The sequence below is a fragment of the Micropterus salmoides genome, unplaced genomic scaffold, assembly GCF_014851395.1.
Source record: "Micropterus salmoides isolate LMB-PRFRI ecotype aquatic unplaced genomic scaffold, ASM1485139v1 Ms_hic_scaffold_16, whole genome shotgun sequence".
Classification (NCBI taxonomy): Eukaryota; Metazoa; Chordata; class Actinopteri; order Centrarchiformes; family Centrarchidae; genus Micropterus; species Micropterus salmoides.
The window spans coordinates 16,328,083-16,351,945 of NW_024040707.1; the positions used below are offsets into that span (position 1 = coordinate 16,328,083).

Consider the following 23,863-nt stretch of genomic DNA (forward strand, 5'->3'; position numbering starts at 1 on the left):
ACATACAGTCTTACAGAGCCGCTAGCATAGCTGTAGACTCTTAACTCTTGTTTTACACATCTGTATTCCTAAGAGCAACAAAACAACATAGCATATATGATGATATGTTAGCCCCTCTCTACAATCAAGATTACAGGACCATCATTCCATCTTTGTCATGTTTATGTGGTTGTACCCAGTATCATCCATTTAAATAAGTGTCTGGAGCATTGAATAATAATTCATAATTCAAAAATATAGAAGAATGCTTTATAAAAATTACTTTTTGATTCAAAGAACTGATGCTGATATAATGTACAGCTTTAGTCTGTATTTGGGCTTTTGTTATTTCAAACTGTTGTTATACTTCTTGTTTTTGCTATACTAAATTAACTTTTTTATTCTTTAGAGCATTCAATAGCAAACAGGCCCAAAATTGTTACCTACCTATTTCACATTCTCAGGTGCAACATTTAAACACACAGTTTAGATTTGTGATGTCTGCGTCTGTGCTCTGGTGCGTCTGACCACCAAGTAATAGATACAGTGTCCCCGTCGGTAATTGAGGCAGCTGTAAGTTACATTCACTGGTATGAGCAGAACATGAACATACTGTGAGTTATTGCTGTGTACCTAGAAACCAGAAACCACAGACCTAGAAAATTACTTTAGTGATTTTTCAGCCTTGATTACAACCTCAATATCACACAATCAGTAACCACAGAAATAAAACTAAATGTGGAGGCACATAATTACTTCAGCAAGGTAAACTGACTTACAGAACATATAAACCATATGCCTTCACAGTGGGACACAAACGTACCAAACACATCGTTAACATGACTTCAACATAGGCCAACATGCACACACGCAGCCTCAGGATACACATTAGTTTAGAATAAAAAAAGAAAAAGAAAGTAGAGAATATTAGGGGTAGGAAGTCAAAGAGACACTAGAATAAAAGTGTTATTGTAGCTAAAAGCAAAAAGCTATGCAGACCTTTTAGTCTGTAATGATACATTACAACATACCAGAAAACAAAAATCATTAAGATGGATGAAAGAAGTAATCTATAATATTGTCAGGCTTGGCCTAAGCTGTGTATTGAGCTAAATGCTCTGGGCATGCTATGTTAACGTATAAAATATCAATATTGTGATAAAAAATTCCATATAGGTTGGGAACATCACGTTGAAATATATATTACATGTAATAATTAAATGTAGGCCTATATGAAATTTTGGTAACATATAAAATAAATAAAATAAAATAAAACACTACATATATTTATTACATACATTGCTAGACATGTATATGTATGTATATATATATATATATATATATATATATATACATATGTGTGTAGACACACAACGTTCTACAGTGCATTTTTTGAATTTGTGACTGTAAACAGCAGCAACAAGATGATAATACGGTTTTCATCTTCATATAAAAAAGTCTAACATTTGGGAAACAGTGTCCATTTTGACTGCGTTTGAGCACCAAGCATCATCTATGTCAAACACACAGTCTGCCTCCTCTTATCATGCGGGAGTCTTGAGCTCTGACACCTAACGTGATGGAAGATTAATCCGTATTGCCCATCACTATAAATTATGCATTAATGTCAAGTACAGCTAAATCTGACATACATTAATTCATAAATTTTATATGCACTGTATTTTTAATGAAAGGCTTCAACAAGTGGAATTTTTAGCCCATTGGCGATCCAGTCAATAGGTTTCACCATCTGGAGACAATAAACAACTTCACTAAATTTCCTCCGACGGTCAATTTTTCAATCTTGAGCAAACAGCAGACTGGATTGCCTTCTCAAGAGCCATATCAGAGACACACAGAGAGGGGAAGAAGCTAAGGTGAGAGGGGTGAAAATGTGTTTTTTGATGATATATGAGAATATGATTTGTAGGCCTTGGTATCGCTGTAGCACCACAATGCTTGTTTTGTGGCAATTTGTGTCTTGTCTTTTCAGCTCCTGCGATTCGGATATTGCACTTGGTCATATTGCGATTTGGATAATATTTCGATTGATTGTTCTGCCTTAGTGAAAATGGTCTGGCATTTATATTTTGTGACCTCTTTTCTGCTGCTTTTTCTTTAGAAGCGGTGGAAAGAAGAAAAGGGGTCAGAGGGATGGGTGAAAGGCAGTAGTATAGAGCGCATCTTCTCCTTATGTCTCTTTTATCTGGAAGGGAGACTGAAGTGGCAGAGAGGGAGGGGGAGGAAAACCAAGCCAGAATAACAGCTGGGAGGTCAAAGTTGGGATTCAATTTTTCAAAACATTCTTTTGTGAGTATGTGCCTGTGTATTGCCATCATAAAAAAACATTTCAATATCAGTGAGTTCACGCAGAGGTCAGTGTTGTAGGGACACCATCTTGAGGCAGAAGTGATTGTAAATGTTACTTAAGCTTTTTAATACACTCCGCCTGGTGTCACTCTACCGCCAGTACAATTGGTACAAAAAACATGCACCAAAAACAGATTGAGAATGTATGCTTTGCTCCAAGTCATTTGTAAGTAAAATGACATTTACTCACCGAAAATGTTCTCTAATAACTTTTGTGCCCGCCTCTAGCATTCACACACTCCCGGCAATGCTGTGGCATACTCCTGATGATCCGTACATGTCCTGCCATTCTTCACCTAAGACATTGGTAAGCAAGGTTTTTTCTGACTCTAAATGAGGCAGAGGTGGTACCATCCTGATCACTGACTGACTGGTCTTAAAATAAAGTCCTCTATGTTTGGGGCCATGACAAGACCAAGTAGAAATGCAGTCGATTCCGAGACGAGACAGAGAACTGATCTCGGGTATTACAACACAAGTCATCACCAAACAGTGCCTGCAACAAGTGTAATAATAGGGTCCCGGATTTCATTACGGTATCTTACAGCCGTATAATACCTCTGCCGAACAGGTATAGGTCTGTACGACAGCCTAAACCATGATGGAACCTCCACCGTACCGATCAACTTCAACACTGTTGCAGTCAGCATATCACTCACCCTGGCGTCTCCAAACTCTAAGACGCCTTCATTAGTCGAAAAAGTAAACCTGCTCTCATCTGTGAAGATTACCAGCCTCCAGTGACAAAGTTGCTAGTTCTGGTGTTCACATACAAAGTTGAGTTGCATGTATGGTTTTCTGCAGTGATAACAGGGCCTGTGACTAGTCGTCTGGCTCTCATACCAGTTTCCACATAATGAGCTGTGCTCCTTCCATTGTGACGAGACAATGGTCTTGCCTAGGTGTTGTCATACACTAACGACCTTCACCTTGTCTCCTGCAGTACTGCCCAGTCTCCTGGTAACGTCTCCATAGTCTGCTGACCACACTTGGAGACACATCAAACTGTTACTACCAACCGACCCCATCACCAGACCAGTTGAACTGCTCTGGCAACCTCAGTCTGGTCCAAATGCCGTTTGACACCATCAAGGGACATCCAGCAATCACAGTCCATATCATCCTGCCCATAGACTGGATAATAAGCTAATGAAAGTAGCACAAATTCCATTCCTTATATAGGGGTATTCTTAATGATATGACAAAATACTAAAAAATAGTTTTGGTTTAGAACTAACAACCACTGTTGAGCTCTCCTCGCAGGATTTATGTCTCTCCTCGTACTCAACTGGGTGCTTCAGCTTGAGGTGGTGAAATAAGTTTGTGGTATTGCCCTCTATTACAGTGTTTTGTTATACATATCATTTGATCTTTATGATCACTTCGACACTCCTGAACTCGCTTACCTTTTTGGAACTAACTCCTCCACTGTGAAGCCGGTAGTAATGTCACTTTCGCTTTCAGGCATGCTTGTTGTTGCACTGTGTAATGGTATGATGTCATTACATATTGGATGGATAAAGAACAATGACCTCAGCTCTAAAAAAAAATAAAAAAAATACAATGTATCTGGGTTGATTTGACAGAGGCCCTATTTCCACCTGTTATTAACATGTGATCTCTATCTGGGTAATGACATCTGATCCACAGGCATTTGCATACATATCGCAAGTAATCATTTGTGTTTTTGCTTATCCAGACACAGATCACATGTTAATGCCAGGTGCATATGGAGTGTTAGCGGTAATTACCTGCTCAATGCTTTGCTTCACATACTGTGATAAGTAGTAGTTTTTGCTGCTCTAGATTCGTTCCCTGTACAATAACAATTGTTGTCCTGCATTTTCTAAAGTAAAGAAAATAATTTAGCAGTAAAGAAGCACGACTGCCTGCTATGTGCTATTTAAACTGAAAGCTATGCTAGACAAAGAATTAAAGCTGGTTAGTTCAGCATGCATTGTTATACTCTTTAGTATCTCACGCGCTTATGGTCAGCTAATCACTGAGATGATGGGATTGCTTCTAAAAGTCTGCCTTGAACTGATGACGTTGCCTAAATTATGAATGCTGAGGAGTAACGTAAGTCGCTCAGGATAAGAGTGTCTGCCAAATGCTGTAAATGTGACTGTAAATGTAAATGTTGCCTGGAATATCTCCATATATCAACCCCATGAGTAAATCCCTTGAAAACCCATGATAATAATTCTTACTTTTTCATGAATAATTAATCTTGATTTAATGAAGAAGTTAATGATGTTAAAGATAAAAAAAATAATCTGATTAAGTTCAGTGTGCATATATTGGAGTACTCTGGCTGCACACACACAGAGTACATCATTTACATTTCACTGTATATTTCACTGCATGGTTTCTCAATAACCAGAAAGCTGAATGTGCTCATCAAACATTCCTTACAGGTTGCATTCACAGTAGCCATGACACACTGTATACATGCATGCACACGTGATCTCCTGTCATGCAAACTCCAAATAAGTCTTAATTGATATGAATGCAGATCAGCTCACCACTAATCTTGACCTTAAAAAAAAATGGTTACGAACACACCTGGACCTAAATCTCCATGGATAAATTACTTCCTTAACATCTCTCATAAATCTAAGATAAAGGGTCAGTGACATCACATTTAGGTGCTATCTTTCATTCATACTCTCATCACCCATACTAATTAGTATAGCACTAACAATGGCTGCCACATTTCTCACTATTACCCAAATCAATATTCACTCATCTGCATTGATCACTGTTTTTCACAAGCCGTTGGCTCTGAAATAAATGCTCTATAAATCAGTGCTCGGTGACAATGAGTTGTGAAAGAGGGTGGAAATGCATGCATACTTTAAAGACACACACATGCACACAAAGAAGGCCACCCTCGCACACACCTTTACAGGCACAAGTGAACCCGAGCGGGCACGCGTACCCAAAGTGCAGACACCCCTCACATACATCTTCTACATGCACGCAAACCCATGCACCACAGCAAACAAAAGTGTATGTGAAAGGTCTTGTGTGGTTGTCTGGGAGACGGAGAGCAGTGCATTGATCTCCGAGGGGCAGTGATCAAAAGAAGCTGGTCTTTGATAAGGACATTAGTCATACTCAAGCATGGCTATGCTAATGACTACAACACCACCAAACACTCCAGCTCTCATCAATACTTATGCATGCAATACAGCCTAATGAGTCTGCAAAGATAGATAACAAGATGCATAGAGAACAGCTGACATGTTTGGTTATGTGTAATAGAGTGCATTTTAAGAGAGCACTGTTACTAGTTGGGTTTTATGCTCAAACAAATATGCACTGTTTACTGTATCAAAGACTTTTCAGCCTTGTAAATTGACTACAAGACAACAAATAGAAATTATATAATAAAGTCTTAGAAGCATTAGTGGCAATGTTGTTCTGAAAAACAATAGCTTGGTGTGAAAACCTGCTATTTTACTATCATTATATTATGCATATCATGCAGATCATGAATGTTTAAAAAAAAGTGTTTCATATACAGAATATTGTCCTAGAAAACGCTTCCCAGATAGCAAAAGTTCTAATTCAACATTGAGTTATGGTCGGGTTGTTATTTGTTTGAGGTTGAAAGATCTACTTCCAATCAATATTTTTACAGCAGTCACAGCGTACCATTGAATCTACACTGTATACGGGTTATGCTTTCAAAATTGAAATACTAATATTTGCAGTCAGTGTACCACTTTCCCTGGCGTCTCCAAACTCTAACATGCCTATCATTAGTTGAAAAAAGTAAACCTGCTCTCGTGAAGAATACCGGCCTCCAGAAAGAGTGCCATTGAATCAACACTGTATACAGGTTATGTTTTCAAAATTGAAATACTAAAATTTAATCAATTGTGTCTCAAAGTGCGTACTACCAACTTTCCCGCCAAAATATTTCTAATTAAATGTGGACTGGGGAACAAACATTTTTGGGGGTTTGTGGGACACCATCCATCCATCCATCGTCAACCACTTATCCTGCGTACAGGGTCGCGGGGGGCTGGAGCCTATCCCAGCTGATATTGGGCGAAAGGCGGGGTATACCCTGGACAGGTAGCCAGTCTATCGCAGGGGTTTGTGGGACACATTTATTTTAAATGAAGAACTTCTTTACTGTGATGTATGCAACTTGTTTTGGTTTTAGTTTAATTATATATTAATTAATTTAATTGATTAATAATAATTAATAATAAGTCACTTTTGGAGGGAAATGGCAAAGGGGGAACAGTCAAGCCTTCCTCTAGAAGAAAATGCTTGTAATAGTGACACTGATCTGGCGGGGAGCAAGCAAGCAATTGGCTAGCTTGCTTAGGGAAAAAAACATTTGTACTGTTTACATGCATAGCAGAACAAAATTTGGAGATTTGGGCAGCTATTCAGGCTATGGTGGTTTTAAAGCTAAGAATTTAAATAACTCTCACAGCAAATATTGGTATATGTTAGCTATAATGGCTCGCTATAGTGCTAGCCTATTTTCCTCCATAAGTCACAAGAACCAAGAACCTCATTACGTACTGGACCCTTTGAGTTTCACCAGCTAGCTGATGGCAGCTGACTGGGGCTGATGTTTGGTGGTTTCTACACCACTTGGAAAACACTTTTTTTTTCTCTATCTGGCTAAGCTCCAGATATTCAAAACACCAGTAGGAATCTTTATAGCAGACTTTTACAAGTCCTCCATAATTAGATAAAATTAAACTTGACAATAAGCACAGATGCCTTTAAAAAAGTGAAAATATTTGCTACTGTGCATTTAGAGGTTCAACTGTGATACCATTTTAGAGTTACTATGATTCAAATGTAAGCCAATAAAGAGCTTAGTTCCAGTGCTAAACAAAAAAAGATCATCATGAATAAACATACTAAACAAAGACAAAAAGTTTTGTTAAAGACTTGACTCATTTTCTTTCATTATTGAATGTGAATGACGGCGTGAACTGCATGAAGTCTAGATTGACCAGTAACGGAAAGCTGGGGTTTAGCAGATGTTGCGTCTCTGACAAACACACAAACAGCCTCTCTGCCTCCTACCCAGCCAGACAACAGTTTATAATACAGGTTCAACCAAATATGACAAATGCTCAAAGTTATTATCACTCAAAGGTCAAAATCAATTTGTTTAACAACCTCTGGAACAAAATCCCTCACAGGTCCTATTGCCTAAGTGTCTCTGATTTAGCTAAAGCTTCACCACTGTGTGCCTGCCTGCCTTCCTGCCCCTCATTTGCAGGATTTGAGCTAAGCTTTTTAGCTCTGCTATAGAGTGAGCACAGGGCTCTAAGGACGGCTGTGTTGGCTGGTGGCTTTCTATGGGTGGTATAAACCCCTTTTTGTCCAGTTGGTCATAAGGAGCAGCACAGCCTTTAGGATCTGTTTTTTAAAGGATTTTAGACTCTTATCTTGTTTGTACCAAAGCCAGGTTATACCAAAATATGTCCCCTGCAATTTTGTCATCCAGCAATCTGCTTCTGATATAACTAAAATGTCAGATGCAATAAATAGATGCCCTATTGTAGCTTTTTTTCTATCCCTAATTTTCTCCCTCTCCTCTGAGCCCAGACTCAATCTCCCTTCTTTTGTGACATACTGTTGTCATTAGAGCAACTTCAATTTCCAGGAAGAAAGAGGATATCTGGACTTCAAAAAGCTATTCACCTGGTATTTCATTGCCCATTGTTGAAGGCGGATTATGGATTCTGATTGAGGCCAGATTATTGTCTGATAAACAAAACACTCAAAAAGCCACAGCAGGCCATACCAGCATGAATGTGGCACAGATAAGGTGCCCTTCGTTGCTGTGTGTCAAAGTGCTAATGAACACAGGTATGTGCATGTGAACACACAATAGGATATGCCACAATCTGACATGCACACATGTGGACACAAAAAAAGTCAAAACACACACAAACACCCCATTTCCTCAAAAGTAAACAGATGATATGAGCATCTCCACGAGGAGAACAAAGTATAACACACTCTCGACAGCGCAACACTAAGCCCTGAGGCACTTAGACAGGAACACATGAAGTCAAGGAAAACACTGCCTGTGGGAACTGGCTTTCATCTTATTTAGTTACATCAGTATAAATTGCTGCACAGCAGACAGCCAAGATACATTTCCACAGATTTCCATGCAAGCAAGTGAAGGAGAGAGTGGTAAAACTTTAAACAAAGATGGTACTTGTGAATCTGAAGACCCTGTGAAATGGACTTACGCAATCTCAAGGAAAACCCACATTCAAGGTCTTATAACATGTACACAAATGTGTGTATGGTTAGTTTGAGTCTGTTTATGACGTAAACCAAGAGCAGAGACCAGAATGTCAGGCAGGTTTACATTAGTCAGCAGATGCAGTGGGCCACATCGTTAGTCACTCTGACACCCACTTCTAGCCTCTGCTTTATTGATGAGGACAAACTCAACAACTACCCCCCTCTTAATCCACACACACGCACACACACACACTCCTCTTCCACAATTCTTCTTTAAATGCAACAAGAGACCAGTTTAACGTCTTAGGTCTCACCCCAGTGGGAAGACACGGGTAATGTGTGAGAGACTGCGGGCTGGAATGGACAGCAAAGCAAGCTGTTGTCATGTTCAAGAAAACGAACAGACAACAGAGCAGAGAACGCCATGCTTTTTTTTCAACAATTCAGTGGCTACTCATCTGTCCACAGAAATCGATCCAGACTCAAACATCTGCTCAACACCAGATCTTCTGGGCAGGTTGTGAATGGTAGGGTAGTGAGGGCACGATAACAGGGTGTGCCAAGTGTGTCACAGCAATGAGCTCATTGCCATTTATGGCCTCCGTGACTCTGACATTTAGCAGGATGCTGCAATTTGTCAGCCTCTCAGTCTGACTCACACATCCACAACAGGGGACGCTCATGAAACACGTTAGCATTAGGCCTAATAGTGCAGCATCACAGAACTGTGTGTGTGTGCATACAGTGTAAAATTAATGATGTATAAGTGGTTCCCCTCACTACCATAAAAATTACTAGGGGAAATATATGATGACATAAAAATGTAGAAAAATAGGTTGGGAGACATAACAAATAATTGCATCAAAATGTAATGTTTATCTTGTAAAACTCAATCAAACCAAGTCATGACCTTGTAAAAGGAAATGATAACAACGGCCCTGGGCAACAGGTTAATAAGGCATTCAGTGAATAATAACAACATGTATGCCTTTAAAATGTGCCTGTTAATAGCAAAAATTATCTCTGCCTGTTACCCAAATGCAAATAACTGAACCACTCACTTGCCTCTCAAAATGGAGAGCATTTTGATATTCCGCATCAGAGGCTTTGTACCAAGAGGCACTTCATTTTCAAGGCCAGCAACTAGTGAATCTTACAAAGAGTGAGTAAAGGAGGAGGAGGGCTCTCAAACTATTAAGTCACTGTTTCAGTTGACTCTGAACTGAAAGAGCATTGCTGCTAACCACAGGGCAAGTTGGAAAGGGACGTAATGGTATAATCTTTATTTGTTTATTTCCTATCCAGTATTTTTCTATCCCTAAGATGCTTTCTACTTTCCCCTTTTCTTGGCGATGTCCTAAGTCTCACTCTTGTTGGTGATGTGTAAAAGGCATGCAACAGCGATTACTGAGCGAGAACATCTTGATGGCTGCTCTTCCCCCAAAAGAATACAGTCAACTGTAAAAACACAGCGTGCACAGTCTAGTGAAATGTGTGATTTCTCTTGTCTCTTCTCTCATGCATAAAGTTTGTAAAGTATGTCTTGGAAAAGGTTGGCACTGACTTCTGAAGCAGTTGTAGGTTTTTGGGCCACGGAGTCAGACACACATGTCAAGTCAAATCATAAACAAATATTAACTCACCCATAACAGACCCATTTGCAAATACACATTCACTTGAATATACACACACACATACACACACACAAACACTCAAAGCTCTCACAACCAGATAAAAGAGGTGTCTGCTCTGCTCTTACCCGAGCGTTGTCATAGTAACGATGGTGTACCAGAAGGAGGCTGGGATGCTGGTGAATTTGCTGGAGCTTGAACCCTTCTCTGCGTAGAACATGACAGTAGCAAAGATAATTATGGCCATAGTGAGGGAGAAGAGTAGGAAGCCCAGCTCTGAGGCACAGCTCTTCAGCGTGTAGCCCAGGATGCGCAGGCCCTGCGAGTGACGGGAGAACTTAAAGATACGGAACACCCGGAAAACACGGAGTGTCACAAAAGCGCCACTCACGTCCTCGTTGTCAGTCATCACCAGGCCAATGTAGTAGGGCAAGATGGCCACCACATCGATGATGCTCATGACAGACCTCATGAAGCGGTAGCGGCTGGGTGCAGCAAACAAGCGCATCAGGTACTCCACGGTGAAGATCATGACACAGGCCGTGTCCATGCAGAAAAAGGCCACGGTGTAGCGCTCACCACATGGCACTTCCTTCTGGTTGGGCACCGTGCCGCAGGGCACCGTCTCCACCACATTGGTGATGACGGAGATAGCAATGAAGAAGCCAGTGACGTAGTAGAAGACAAGGGCCATGGTGGAAGTGTGGGGGTTCTCAAAAGCCCGCCACATGGTCTCCCTGAAGGTCATGTTGGGCAGTTTAGCGTCCTTGTTGTCCTCCTGGTCATCCATCAGACGCTCTGCATTCTCCCTCTTCCTATCCTTGTACTCTTCATAGCAGCAGTCACCAATGATTTCTGGGATGATGCCAAAGAAAGCCAGTTCCTCATCATAGGAGGAGATGCACTCGTAGCGCGGGTAGTGGAGCTTGCCTGTGCGGTAGAAGTTAAGCACGCTGCGGAAAACGTCAGGGTCCCGGTCAAAGAAGTACTCTTTGGTCTCCTCATTGTAGAAGAACTCCTTCTCTGAGCTCCCCAGAAGGGTGTCTGGATAGCGGTCCAACGTGTTCCTCCAGGTTTGGAAGCGCCGTCCACTGACATTAAGAATGATTTGCTCATCCTGTCGCTTGTTCTTCTCAGTGGGCGCCACTGGCATGGGCAAATTGGCAACAGGCATCCACCCTATTGCTGCCGCCCGGGCAAAGGGAAGCCATGCCGCAACTCCCGCCATGCTGTGTCCGGCTTGGGGTGTAGGGGGGAACAAGTCCAGCACCTTCACAACCAGCTTGACTTCAGCTCATTCACCATCTAAAGGGAAGACAGCGTGGGAGATTGTAAGGATAGGAAGGACTGGAGTGCTGTTTTGATCATGACAGGGGACTAGAGTGAAGACAAACAATAAGAAATTTAAGAAAAGGAAGAATTTCAAATAAATGAATGTTACAGATGTGGGAGAGAGGAAAGTGATGTTAAAGACACAGATGTAGTGAAAAAAGTGAGCCAGTAAAAAAAGGGAATGGATGGAATGATGAAGACAAAAAAGAACAACATAACTCAAGAGGTCTAGCTGACACTGCAAAAAAGTATCTTTAATGGAAACACAATTTAACATCACACTTAAGTTGAAAAACCTTGACAGTGCTCAATAACAAAATTTATTTGATATTGTAAACTTTAATGTGATTACAGGGACATAACGCAATTTCCACTAAGCATCAACTTCCTCATAATTACTTTATGGCTATATTTCTCAGATCACCTCTATTGAGTTACAGTTAAGACGCAGCCTTCTCGGGACCACAGTTCACAGCATCTTATAGTTGAAAAACTGAAGGCAGGGAAGCAAAGCATACAGCATCATAAAATAGACTATATCGTGACTATTTCGTTTAACTATAAACGGCACATTTAAGGGCTTTAGTCGTCTTAAGAGCTAGATAACATTCAAGAGATCCAAAACCTGTTGAGTTCCAACTACAAAACAGATGCATCTTTATTTTACTCAATGTAATTTATGGTCATTCAGATCAAATTTAGTGACCCGATTCTAAAAAGCATCTTTGATTATTCTAGATGACACATTGGCTACTGACACTCTGCACGGAAAAAGCAAAAGCGATCCAATTTGCCGAAAAGAATCCTAACTACATACAGCTTGTTTTAACAGCTTGGTCTTGGCCATAATGTTCGAACTCACCGATTCAAAATTCTCCATCCAAAGAAACACGACCCTTTCCAGAGCAGTTTAGTTACAAGTCGTGGGCTCGGTTATTTCTGAGAGCGTGTCTGGGAGAGAGAAAAAAATATAGCCTATACCAGGAAAGAAGAAGTTATTTTACGAAGAGTAGAGCCACATTAGACAGACGCTACTGCTGAGGTGAGAGCGGAAAAGTACCGGAGACGAACGTACCCCAGCTGTTTTAATTCACTTTCCATTATGCGAGGGGGAAAATGATGAGAGGACCCCGCCGTGGAGACCGTCAAAGGTTGGCTTTTCAGGATGAGTGGTGGGAAGAGACGGAGAAAGACGAGGAGGAGCGCTCTCTCTCTCTCTCTCTCTCTCTCTCTCTCTCTCTCTCTCTCTCTCTCTCTCTCTCTCTCTCTCTCTCTCTGTCTCTGCGCAGGGCGAATTGTGGACCAATTATGGGAAACCTCGATTAGGACTCAGAACGATGCGCAGAAACTGGGTTACTCACTGATGATAAAAAAAATAAAATAAAAATAAAAACTGATCAGAATCAGAATCAGAATGATTTTTATTGCCAGGTATGTGTACATATGATGAATTTGACTCAGGATTGTACATTGCTCACGATGTGCTTACTTATACAATAATAAAATAATAATATAATAATAATAAAATAAAATCAGACACAAACTACAGAATAGACAACACTAATATACACACTATGAACAAAACAATTTAGACATATTGACAAATAGTGCAGTAATCAGAGTGCAAAGGATGCAAGAGTAAACTATTCTCATTATGTACATGTTGAAGGTGGATATGATATACAGGTACACATACACATACATGCATACATGTACACAGTGTGATGGAGTATAGTGCAAAGGATGCTGGAAAAAATAAATAAGACCTATGACCTTATGACCTGAGGTAGGTGTATTGGTATACAGTATACAATATGACATAGTATGAACAGCACTGAAATAGAGAATGGTGAATAAATAGATAATAAGTGGAAACCAATAAACAGGTGCTGATTAGAGACAGAGTTACTGGGTTATTGCACAGGAATTGTTCCTGACACTCTGAGTCAGAAATCAGCTGTTCATCAGAGTGATGGCTTGTGGGAAGAAACTGTTCCTGAGTCTGTTGGTTTTGGCGTACAGTGCTCTGTAGCACCTACCAGAGGGGAGAAGTTGGAACATGTTGTGTCCGGGGTGAGATGGATCTGCATTGATGTTTCCTACCCGTTTCCTGACTCTGGAAATGTATAAGTCCTGAATGGAGGGCAGGTTGGCACCAATATTTTTTTCTGCTGTCCTGACTGTCCGTTGTAGTCTTTCTCTGTCCTTTTTGGTGGCAGATCCAAACCAGACAGTGATGGAGGTGCAGAGAACAGACTGGATGATGGCTGTGTAGAACTGAAACAGCAGCTCCTTAGGCAGGTTGAGCTTCCTGTCCTGGGATATAGTGGATCCCAGAAACCTGAAGGATTGGTAGGCTGCAACCCTCTGTCATCACTCAAAAATCATTGACAAAAGGGTTTCATCTCCTCAGGGATAAAATCGATAAGCTAATGCAACCATTAACACAGTATAGGCCAATGTGTGCTTTTCTATATATCAAAGGCAAGTGCTGCCATATGAGTTATCCACAGGATACATCTCAGCAGGAGTGTAGTTAAGACTTGAAGAGCCCTTGAAACAAGATCACCGTGGGCACCTTTGTCTTTGTCTTTTGGCCACTTGGGGGCAGCGAAAAAAACAACCTCCTTTACACCTTGCCTTAAAATATGTCTTATATCCTCATTGTATCTAGATCTAGGTTTTAACTCAATTACATTTACACCTGGGATCAATATGTGTCTCCAGTTTGAGTTCACGTTCACAAACGGATACGTTCATTACATGTTCAATGAACGCAGGAGACTTTGACTGGTATTTCCGCTCACATAGTTGTTATGTGTAGATTGACAACACAATTGTATTTAAACGTGTTCACTGTGGTCACAATGCATAACCACCTCCAGAAGTGGTTTGGTGGATCGGATCACAATCTGTCCTCATCTGTCTTCCTCTTATTGATAGGCTATAGCCTACATAAAAGTCTGAAGTCTGGACCTCGCTGACCTCATAGCTGGTTAAAGGCCATGCTGGCCACCCCATGTGAAAAATGTCTGGTTACACAACAATATCGTTCATTTGACTCCTTAGCAGCTAAATGCTACACTCTGTTCACCAGCTTGTCACTAACCATGTCTGTCTGCCACTCAGTGCTGAGCAGGTAGTGTGCAGTCAATGTTTAGAGCTTTTTCACTTAAAAAAGTCTCCTGCTGCAGCCGAAAACAACACTTTGGACGGTAAGAGTCAACCAATGATGATTCCCACAACAGTAAAGTTATGGGAATGACAGTTAAACAATGGGCTGAAACACTATAAAGTTTCGTACCTGCAGGTTCAGGTGATGATTCCCTGTAGGGGGTGGCATGGCTAAGGAGGTGCGGTCGTCTATAGATCGGAAAGTTCATGGTTTGATCCCACTCCAGAGAATGTGTGAATGTTGACATGTGTTGTAAAGTACTTTGAATGGTCGGTATAGACTAGAAAAACGTTACAAACAATTTTCTAACCAATTTAATATCTGTGAAGCAAATTATTATTATAAATAATTGTCATAGACCTTTTACATATGTTATATTTTCTCCCACACTGATTATGAAACACTGTGAAACCGTACCAGACCTGGCCTGAAATATGTGACACAGCCAACTATGCTAAAGCTCATAATCGGGAGGAGAATAATTTGTGCGAGTAGATGGTAATTTATATTCAGACTCAGACAGTGTCAATGTCTCTGCCCCCACATTATTCAATGCTTTGCAGAACAATACACGGGCCTAATTGAGTCAACAGGGATCCTATCCCTCCGATAAGTATGGTCCACTGGAATATCAATAGGGTCAGGGAACACAGCTCACACACACTGCAACACATATGGTTATCTCATTATCCATCTGGATATACATGTGAACAACATCAAAAATTAATACTTTTGCATACACCGTAAAATCACACTGTGATCTTTACAGAGATGCTTGTTTGAAAATGACAAATTGCTAATGATTGTTATTTAGACATACAGCTACACATATTCACACCTGCACACAGACATACTCGTTTATGCCTCTGTGTCCTTGCACAGCTATCCTTAGAAGGACCTTTCATTGACCCACAATGGCAGTAAACAGGCCCTTGATAATATTCGGAATGGCCAAAATGACCCCACCTTGTGAAAAATGTCCCCACTCCTTAAACTCAGACTGGTTGTCACAAGAATAGAAGTTCAAGAAAACACACACGATCACTCGGACACATAAACCGAGAGACACATACTGACTGGCCTTTCCAACCGAAGAGCCTGTGAGCAATTCCAATAATTCAAATGTCACGGAATAACAAGGTGGGTTGAATTTCATGGTCAACTGCCCTCTGTAATTATGTGAAGACACTACACTGACATTAAAATTATAAATCCTCTCTGCCTTGTGGTGCCTCGGCAAACAAACAGTGACAATACTTGGAGGATAAGATGAGTAAAAAGTTTTATTTAACGGTAATCCTAAGGGAGACACATGTCCCTATCAGCCCCAGCAGTGAGACACCACTTTATCAGTCTAGCAGTCTTCTAGTTGACCTTTCAAATTATTATAAGTTACTTAGTATTACTGTATATTATACAGTCCTATTACTGTATATTGTACTGTATATATATATATATATATATATATTCAGCCTTCATGACATTCTTTAAGAAGCTTTGATAGAATAGTTTGACTTTTTGGAAAATATACTTGTTTGCTTTCTCCATCAAGAATAAGATGAGAAGATACCACTCTCACATTTGTATGCTAAATATGAAGCTATACGGTCAAAGGCTAATTAGCTTAGCTTAGCATACATGTTGTATGTTGTTTGTTATATCATTTTAGATACAATTCCCCAATATTTAGCCTGATACATTGTAATGACTGTCTGTTAATGGTTCAAAACAAGAATATCTCTGCTCATAGGGTGGGATAATTCCACTTTCCCTTCCCTTTCAAGAATTGTCAAGAGAGAAATTAAGCATAATTTTTAAACATCCTGTAAACGTGTTGATTTGTATTGAGATATTGAAAAAAAAAATGCCAACGGCAGATTTTCTGTTTACTTATTTTTGGAAAAGAAGACGTTAGGGCTGAATAAAAGACTAAATAACTGCTTTTAGATCATAATTTCATTTTGCTTTAATAACAATTCTATCTTTGTCGATAAATCATTAATAAGTTGTTTATAGAAGCATGGAAGCACCCAACTTATGCTTTAGCCAAGAGTGATTTAAGTACACACTCAACAGGTACACTATTTTATTTTAATGTTTATTTTCATTCTTACAAACTTGTTAAACATGTGTGACTGCTTGTGGCATCAACGCAGATAATGCTGTTCCAAACCTGATACAGTTTGTGTGTATTTGTGTCTTACAGCAACACTCCTTTCCTCTGTGAAGGCTTTGATTTAAATCATCTCCGGTGGTGATCTAATGAGCCCAGTTTACTGATAGAAATGATGAGGTAAAGGTGACAATTAATTTCCCTCTCCCTATCACACTCACTGCTATTACCTTGTTACCTTTGCTACCTGCAGATAGCCACCTCAAGGCTGGCACACACACACACACACACACACACACACACACACACACACACACACACACACACACACACACACACACACACACACACACACACACACACACACACACACACACACACACGCAGCATTCAGTAAAATAAACACAACTGCATATTCAAATGCACAACTCCTATTTCCCTCATATGCACTTTCTCCACATGAGTAACCGCCGAGGCTTTTGTTTTAACGTTTCCCTCGTTGTGCAGTTGTTTGTTTGCTGGCTTCGTTGAGTTCAATTATTCATAAATTCCCCACAACCTGCCTTCTTAGTTTGTCTAATCCCCATTAGGTATCTGAAATCATCCTTTGGGGATTTAGTCTCTGACTGTGGTGGAGTGTGCCAAACACTGACTTGGCAATCCCTCTGTCTACTGTACAGTCAGTGGCACAGGGGGGGTTATAGATGTGCTCTTGGCCCCCTTCCAGGACACAAAGAGACTAAGACAGCAGATCCTGCATGCATTCCAACCCTGTAAAATATCATGCTTTGTCTACTGATGCCCAAACTGAGTTGGCTCTCATCGAGGGACCAGGGGAGCAGTGTTGCCAGGGCAGACACTGTATACTACCTCAAATAAACTCTTGATTTGACTGTATATCACCGTAATCATTTCAGGAAAGTAGCAATAAGCACTGTTGAGTTTTCAGTTCTCAGTCAATAAAGGTGGCTCAGAGTTGAAAGTTTGTTGCACCTCAAAGATAAATCAGAATCAGAATCAGAATCAGAATAAGCTTTATTTGCCAGGTATGTGTACATCCGAGGAATTTGACTCAGGATTGTACATTGCTCATGATGTGCTTACTCATATACTCAATAATTATTAGTAAAGTATTATGTGCAGGTGTTATGTACTTGAGGTAGGTGGATTTGGTATACATATATACATGACAATATAACAATATGAACAGATACAGGACATAACCAAGTCAAAAGGGGAATGATTGTGCCAACGTAAGGAATGTGTGATACTAACAATATAGTGTTAATTCCACTGGGGTCATGTCCATGTTATATAAGAGCCACAAGAGCTCATTACAAGAGTTTGCAATGAGCAAACAGGCTGGAGGATAATTTTCACCCTCAGAGGGGGATGCTGGGCAAAAAGCCCTGAAACTCACCTCTGACTCTCTCTTCTCCCAGTTCTCTCTTTCATGAGTCCGCTCCTCGGGGCAGAGCAATCAGAGTGTAAAGAGGTCATTGATATTCTAGACATATACTAACACTCACAAAAAATCTAGTGCCAACACACACGTAACCTCCCTGCAAACATAAACTCTACAGCAGCATGAGGTAGTCTGTATTCTTTCATCACAGACAACATTCATTAATGATGTATTATACCTTAGTATCTCCCAAAGGCACTATGAAATATGTCTAAAAACCTACACTCTTTTCCACACCTGAACCATTAATTTAAGCATCACATTTTTGCTTTTTAATCTACTTTTGTCTGACTGTTATGTTGATGAACTGGTCTTTTGGGAAGGCCACTCATATGAAACTGACTAGTTTAATAACTAAAAGAACAGGTTTGTGAATCCGCGATGCAGGAAAAATTAATAACAGCATAATCTATTGTTGATAAACAGAGCGGAGGACTGGATGGTAGCATCATTTTTCCTTACTGTCAGTGCTTTAAGACAGCAAAGTATTTTTTTTAAATTTGCCTTAAACTTTGTAGACTTTAACTGCTGACATTGTGAAAAGGAAGAGCATCTTTAATTGATTTTGAAGTGTTGCTCACAGAGCATTACGTGCCATCCTGAGTGTGATGAGTGCATTATAATGAAATCACAACATAATTTAAAATACATTACAGATATGGCTTTTTGCTGCTATTAAGAACATTAAGGATCATGAGGTCTTCACTACATTACTTATATACATATATATTACATATCTAAACGGAAAACAGGAAATTAGTTAACTTATCCATCTTTTGTCTAATGAGTCAACAAGCCAAGTAGGACAGCTAAGAACTCCTTTTCCACAGAAGCCTTGTCAGTCTCCTGTTAGGTGCAGCTACAGCTGGGAGATGTAGTCCCTCAGCATGCACCAAGTCAATGTGGGGTTTCCTTCCACTTAGTTGTGATTGATAGACCTTAAAAGGGGGTTCACACAGATTCATTCTCCCCAGGTGTGTGAATCACCTTATGAATGTTGGCTTAATGTTTACAAACCATACAATGTATGCATGGCAGTGAAAAATGCCAGAAACCCCCCCCTACACTCAATATAACTGTTCACCTTTTAATTTGATGAGAAAATGCACCTTTATGTGAAATAAACGTGGTCTCAGTGGAAGAGCGGATCTTTATCCCAACTGCATTAAACTTACCTGCAAATTTACCCATTCACACACCTGCTAGCTACCAAAGGCAAGTCTTCGAAATTAAACTTTTTATTGCTGAACTTCTCATGAACTCTGAATTATCCAAGAGAAAAAAATCCATGGTTGAATGACTGACAGAAGTGTCCTAAACGTTATAGTATTACTGTACTGTATTGAAAAAGAACAATAACAAAGACACATTTGTTCTATTGCAGTAATACAGATTCAGTGTTTCACAATACATTTTTAATAATTCACTTCTATATTTTCTCGAAGTAAATATTATCAGGACTGTTTCTTCCACAGAGAATTGCCCTCACGTAAGTGGCAATCTACCTGTCAAAGCCCTACCACCACATTTACATTGAACAGACACACTTTTCCCTTAATCAGTCACAGTTAGTGTTGAACACAGAGCCAGAGGGACACACCGATGTGACCTTTTCAGAGCAACACACACATCCATACGACAGCATACTTTACTTTACAAGGTCAGGAATGAAATACAAGGGATGGTTTTTCTAACGTTAAGCTAAACACCTTTCACAGATCATTCACACAAATGCTTTGATAGGACCAATATGGCAACGGGTAGACATATGATTTAAAACAGGCACACCCTCAAGTAGTTCTGGCACTACATCTACTACGTATTACGTCTATGAACATATTTGAGAGTAAAACAATATCAGAATAAACAAGTAAACCTGCAAACTGACCACTAACTGTGCTTTATTTGTTTTACTGTCAGTCGTGCACGCTGTGTGGTTCCTGTACACTTCACTTCACTGTCTCAATAACAATTAGACTGATGACATTTATTACAGTAATTCATATAACTAAAATAAACACCTCTAAAAAGAACACATTCCCTTTTGCCTTCACTGTAATTAATTCATATTAATGCTAATTAATGTCTCTGTAATGTGCTGAAACTCAGCCAGGACATTTTTGCAGAGTAATTTCTCGTTACTTCAGCTGACATACACGCCAATACCAATTTGTCTGCAGTAAGCTAATGTCGGCTGATTTCACTGTAAGGTTTGCCCTAGAATCAAAGAGGTTATGAAATTATGAATGACACAACCACCTTCAACGCAGCCACACAAGCATGCACACACGGATTTATCCCTTTCTGTGAAACAAAAGTTGGTCTCTAGTTGGACCAAGGTGAGAAGAGCATTTAGTTTTTTCACTTGTCTCCTTTCCTAGTCTATGTGGCTCATCTCTAATGCTTCTAAGTGAGATTAATAGAGCATTCACTTCTCACTCCAGACGCTCGTAGTGAATATCAAGGATCACATGGACTCACTTTGGAGATTTTTGGCAAGGGAAATCATCATACAGAGAGAGAGAGGCAGAATACAGCCCTTTGATTCTGTCTTTTGTCAATCCAGATAGTCACACAAAATAGCACCTCACTGTTTTTGCCTAATTAAACCAATCTCTTTTCAAGGGTGATTGTCTTTGTTTTAATTTGTATTAGGTGTTGGGAATGTTTTTGGATGATTACTTAAGTACCTGGATCTTCACTGCATCCTAATGGTGATGACGAGAAGTAATCATTGAAGGTTAATAAGGGTGCACAGCACTAATCGGGGCAGGTCTGTCTGGTAGAACAATTGCCGCCTTCTGGCCTTTTATTAGCAAAGTGAGCAAGGAGAGGAGAATATAACTGCCAGGCAAAATGCAAAACAACATAGCATGTAATACAATGCTGATAATTTATGTAGTTAATTTACACAAAAATAATATGACTTACCTTTCTTACCTGGCCCATAGCGCATTATTCATCGAGTCAGACATATTGAAGCTGTCTATTACACTTTGAAGACCCCATGCTCCTTATCTTTTCAAAACAAGGAAAGGCAAGTTTTGACAAGTGGATGACAGTGGACAGATAAAAAAAAGTAGTTTTTCCTCAGATTCTCACTATGTATGCATCACTTGGAGCTTTTATTGTTTATTTTGTACTGTTTCCAGTCACCCTTTGCTAAGACCTGAGGGATGACACATGCTGTTATCACACTTAGTTAGTTATCAACTAAATTGCGAGTTTCTTCCTTCCACTTCTCATCCGTGTTTCCACTTCTTCTCACTTCGATCTCCAGTCCACTGGGCATTAACTGAAAGGGCCTCTAAGAAACAACAAAGTAATGAAAGAAACAGAAACTGGGCTGCAGCCACAACCTCTGTCACACATGCGAGTGCAAGAACACATTTAATATGGTCCACTGGGACAAAGATAGACACAGTCACATAACAGGCGCACACACAAAAGGGGGGATAAAAGTACTCCGGTGTAAGACAGCCTTCTGCCACTGAGGTTGTAGCCACTCACCGGGTTTGGCAACGTGAGGAGTGACTTTGACAAGATCAAGTGTGAGTCAGGGAGAACTGGCTGTCCTTTTGTAGTAGAGGAGAGATACTGATGACTGTTAAGGATAGCTGCAGACAGAGTAATTGTCTGGTGTGATGGTGAGAGACTTGGAGCTGATCACACTGTCACTTTTAGGTGGGGAGATGGGGAAATGCTTACACAGATGGGGAAGTGCTTACACAGTAACCATGGCAAGACTGATGTTTAAATCTCTATTTTCTGTGTGCATGCCACATGTAAATGCTATGTATAATGTTGGCATAAATACGTTTGTGTTAAATGTGTGGGAACTTCCATACATGCATGTTTGTGTGAATATGTGTTATATAGAGTGTACAATTATTCAAATGTGTCCATGTGTTTATACTAATGTGTTTTTTTTGTGTGTGTAAATAGTTTAATTATTTTTATTCAGTGCTTTGAGATTGCTTCTCTCCCTTTGCATATGTGTTACTCATTATTTTCTATATATAGCTAATATGGTGGAACATAACCCTGCCATGATCTGTGGACTAATGAATACATTACAGTCAATACAGTGAATTCAAATGGGAACATGATTCTATTTCAGTATAAGCATTCTGAGGAATTTTACACTTTAATGGGTAAGACAATGTCAATGTCAAAAACCATCAATCAAATTCCAGTGTGCCCTCTCTGAAGTAAGGTAAAGTAAGTACAGCACTCACTGTACCTTACTGTTGTCTCGACATCTTCTGGCAAAGTCAAAGCCTTACTCACTGTCTTACTCTAGAAAGATGGATAGATAGATAGATAGATAGATAGATAGATAGATAGATAGATAGATAGATAGATAGATAGATAGATAGATAGATAGATAGATAGATAGATAGATAGATAGATAGATAGATAGATAGATAGATAGATATGTGACTGTTGCATGTGACCCATTTATTCATGTGTCTGGGCATCTATGTGTGACATCTGTCCTGTCTGCTGATTGGTTGACGGATGTCTCAGGGTGTGTCCAGGTCAGTGTGGTTCAGTGGGGACCGTTCTATTTGAAGCCCCACTTTGCAGCAGCGGTAGTTAGATTCAAGCCTGAGGGAAAAGGGATATTGGTTCACTTTTAATGTGGCTGTCTGCTTCTAACATGGAAAAGCATATGGAAATTCATGTATTGCTCCACTTAGAGGAAGTTGCAGTGACCTCAAATATGGTGTTAGCAAAAGTAGTATTTAAACCCTTAGACCTGAGACTGTAATTAATAAGGTCGGAGCCATCATTCAAGGGCATGAGGGATATCAGAGGTTGGCAAGCTACAATCTATTTTAAATTAGTTTCCACTAATCTGTTATTCAGGAGTTCTGTTTATGAATTCAGTGTTCAAGGCGATAGGAACACTTCACCAATCTCATCAGAGACACCTGGTTCAATATCCTATTGATGCTGCATTACTTAACATACCATGTACGCCTCATTCTCTGTAGTAACTTCCCCATACACACAAACATTTCCTGCCGTTCCCATTGCATGTCCCCAAGGTTTAGATCTGTGCATGGAGTGCATCCTAATCCCCCTTATCCTACAGCAAATATACTTTATCACATCTGTGCATGTTAGCAATTAGAGCAGGCTGTGTCAAACTTTGCCCACAGTTGCATTGGGGATTTGGAGGGGTCTAATTAAGAGAACAGAGTAAACTACCCCTAGCCCAACAAGTATACCAGCTCAGTCCTCCTTCTCTCATCTGGCTCATTTTCATTATCAGCAATAAAGATGTGCTGTGTGAACAGAATACATCAGTCTCGGTATAGATAATTGGCAGCAAAACATGCATACTGGTTGCAAAGGATAGATAGAAAACAAAATATGTCAGAATCAGATAAAGGGGCAAGGGTGAACTGTAGAATAAACATGACTTGTGGCATTCATAATTCATTAGATGTACTTAAAAGTACACTGTTGTTTATCACGAGTTTCCTAAGTGACCACATGGCTGACATGGGCGGTTGTACATTGGTGTCACAACATGAAGCATG

The 23,863-nt window shown here is 40.0% G+C and overlaps 1 protein-coding gene across 2 annotated transcripts in view; it reads right to left on the reverse strand.

The window, feature by feature from the left end:
- kcnd3 (potassium voltage-gated channel, Shal-related subfamily, member 3) overlaps positions 1-12,716 on the reverse strand; it is a 107,626-nt gene extending 94,910 nt beyond the window's left edge. For both annotated transcript variants that reach the window (XM_038723172.1, XM_038723171.1), the window contains exons 1-2: positions 12,421-12,716; positions 10,355-11,531 (exon numbers count right to left, since the gene is read on the reverse strand). In XM_038723172.1, coding sequence (XP_038579100.1) covers positions 10,355-11,454 — 1,100 coding nt within the window. In that variant the 5' untranslated portion in view covers positions 11,455-11,531; positions 12,421-12,716. The remainder of the gene's footprint in view (positions 1-10,354; positions 11,532-12,420) is intronic.
- Positions 12,717-23,863: the final 11,147 nt, after the last annotated feature.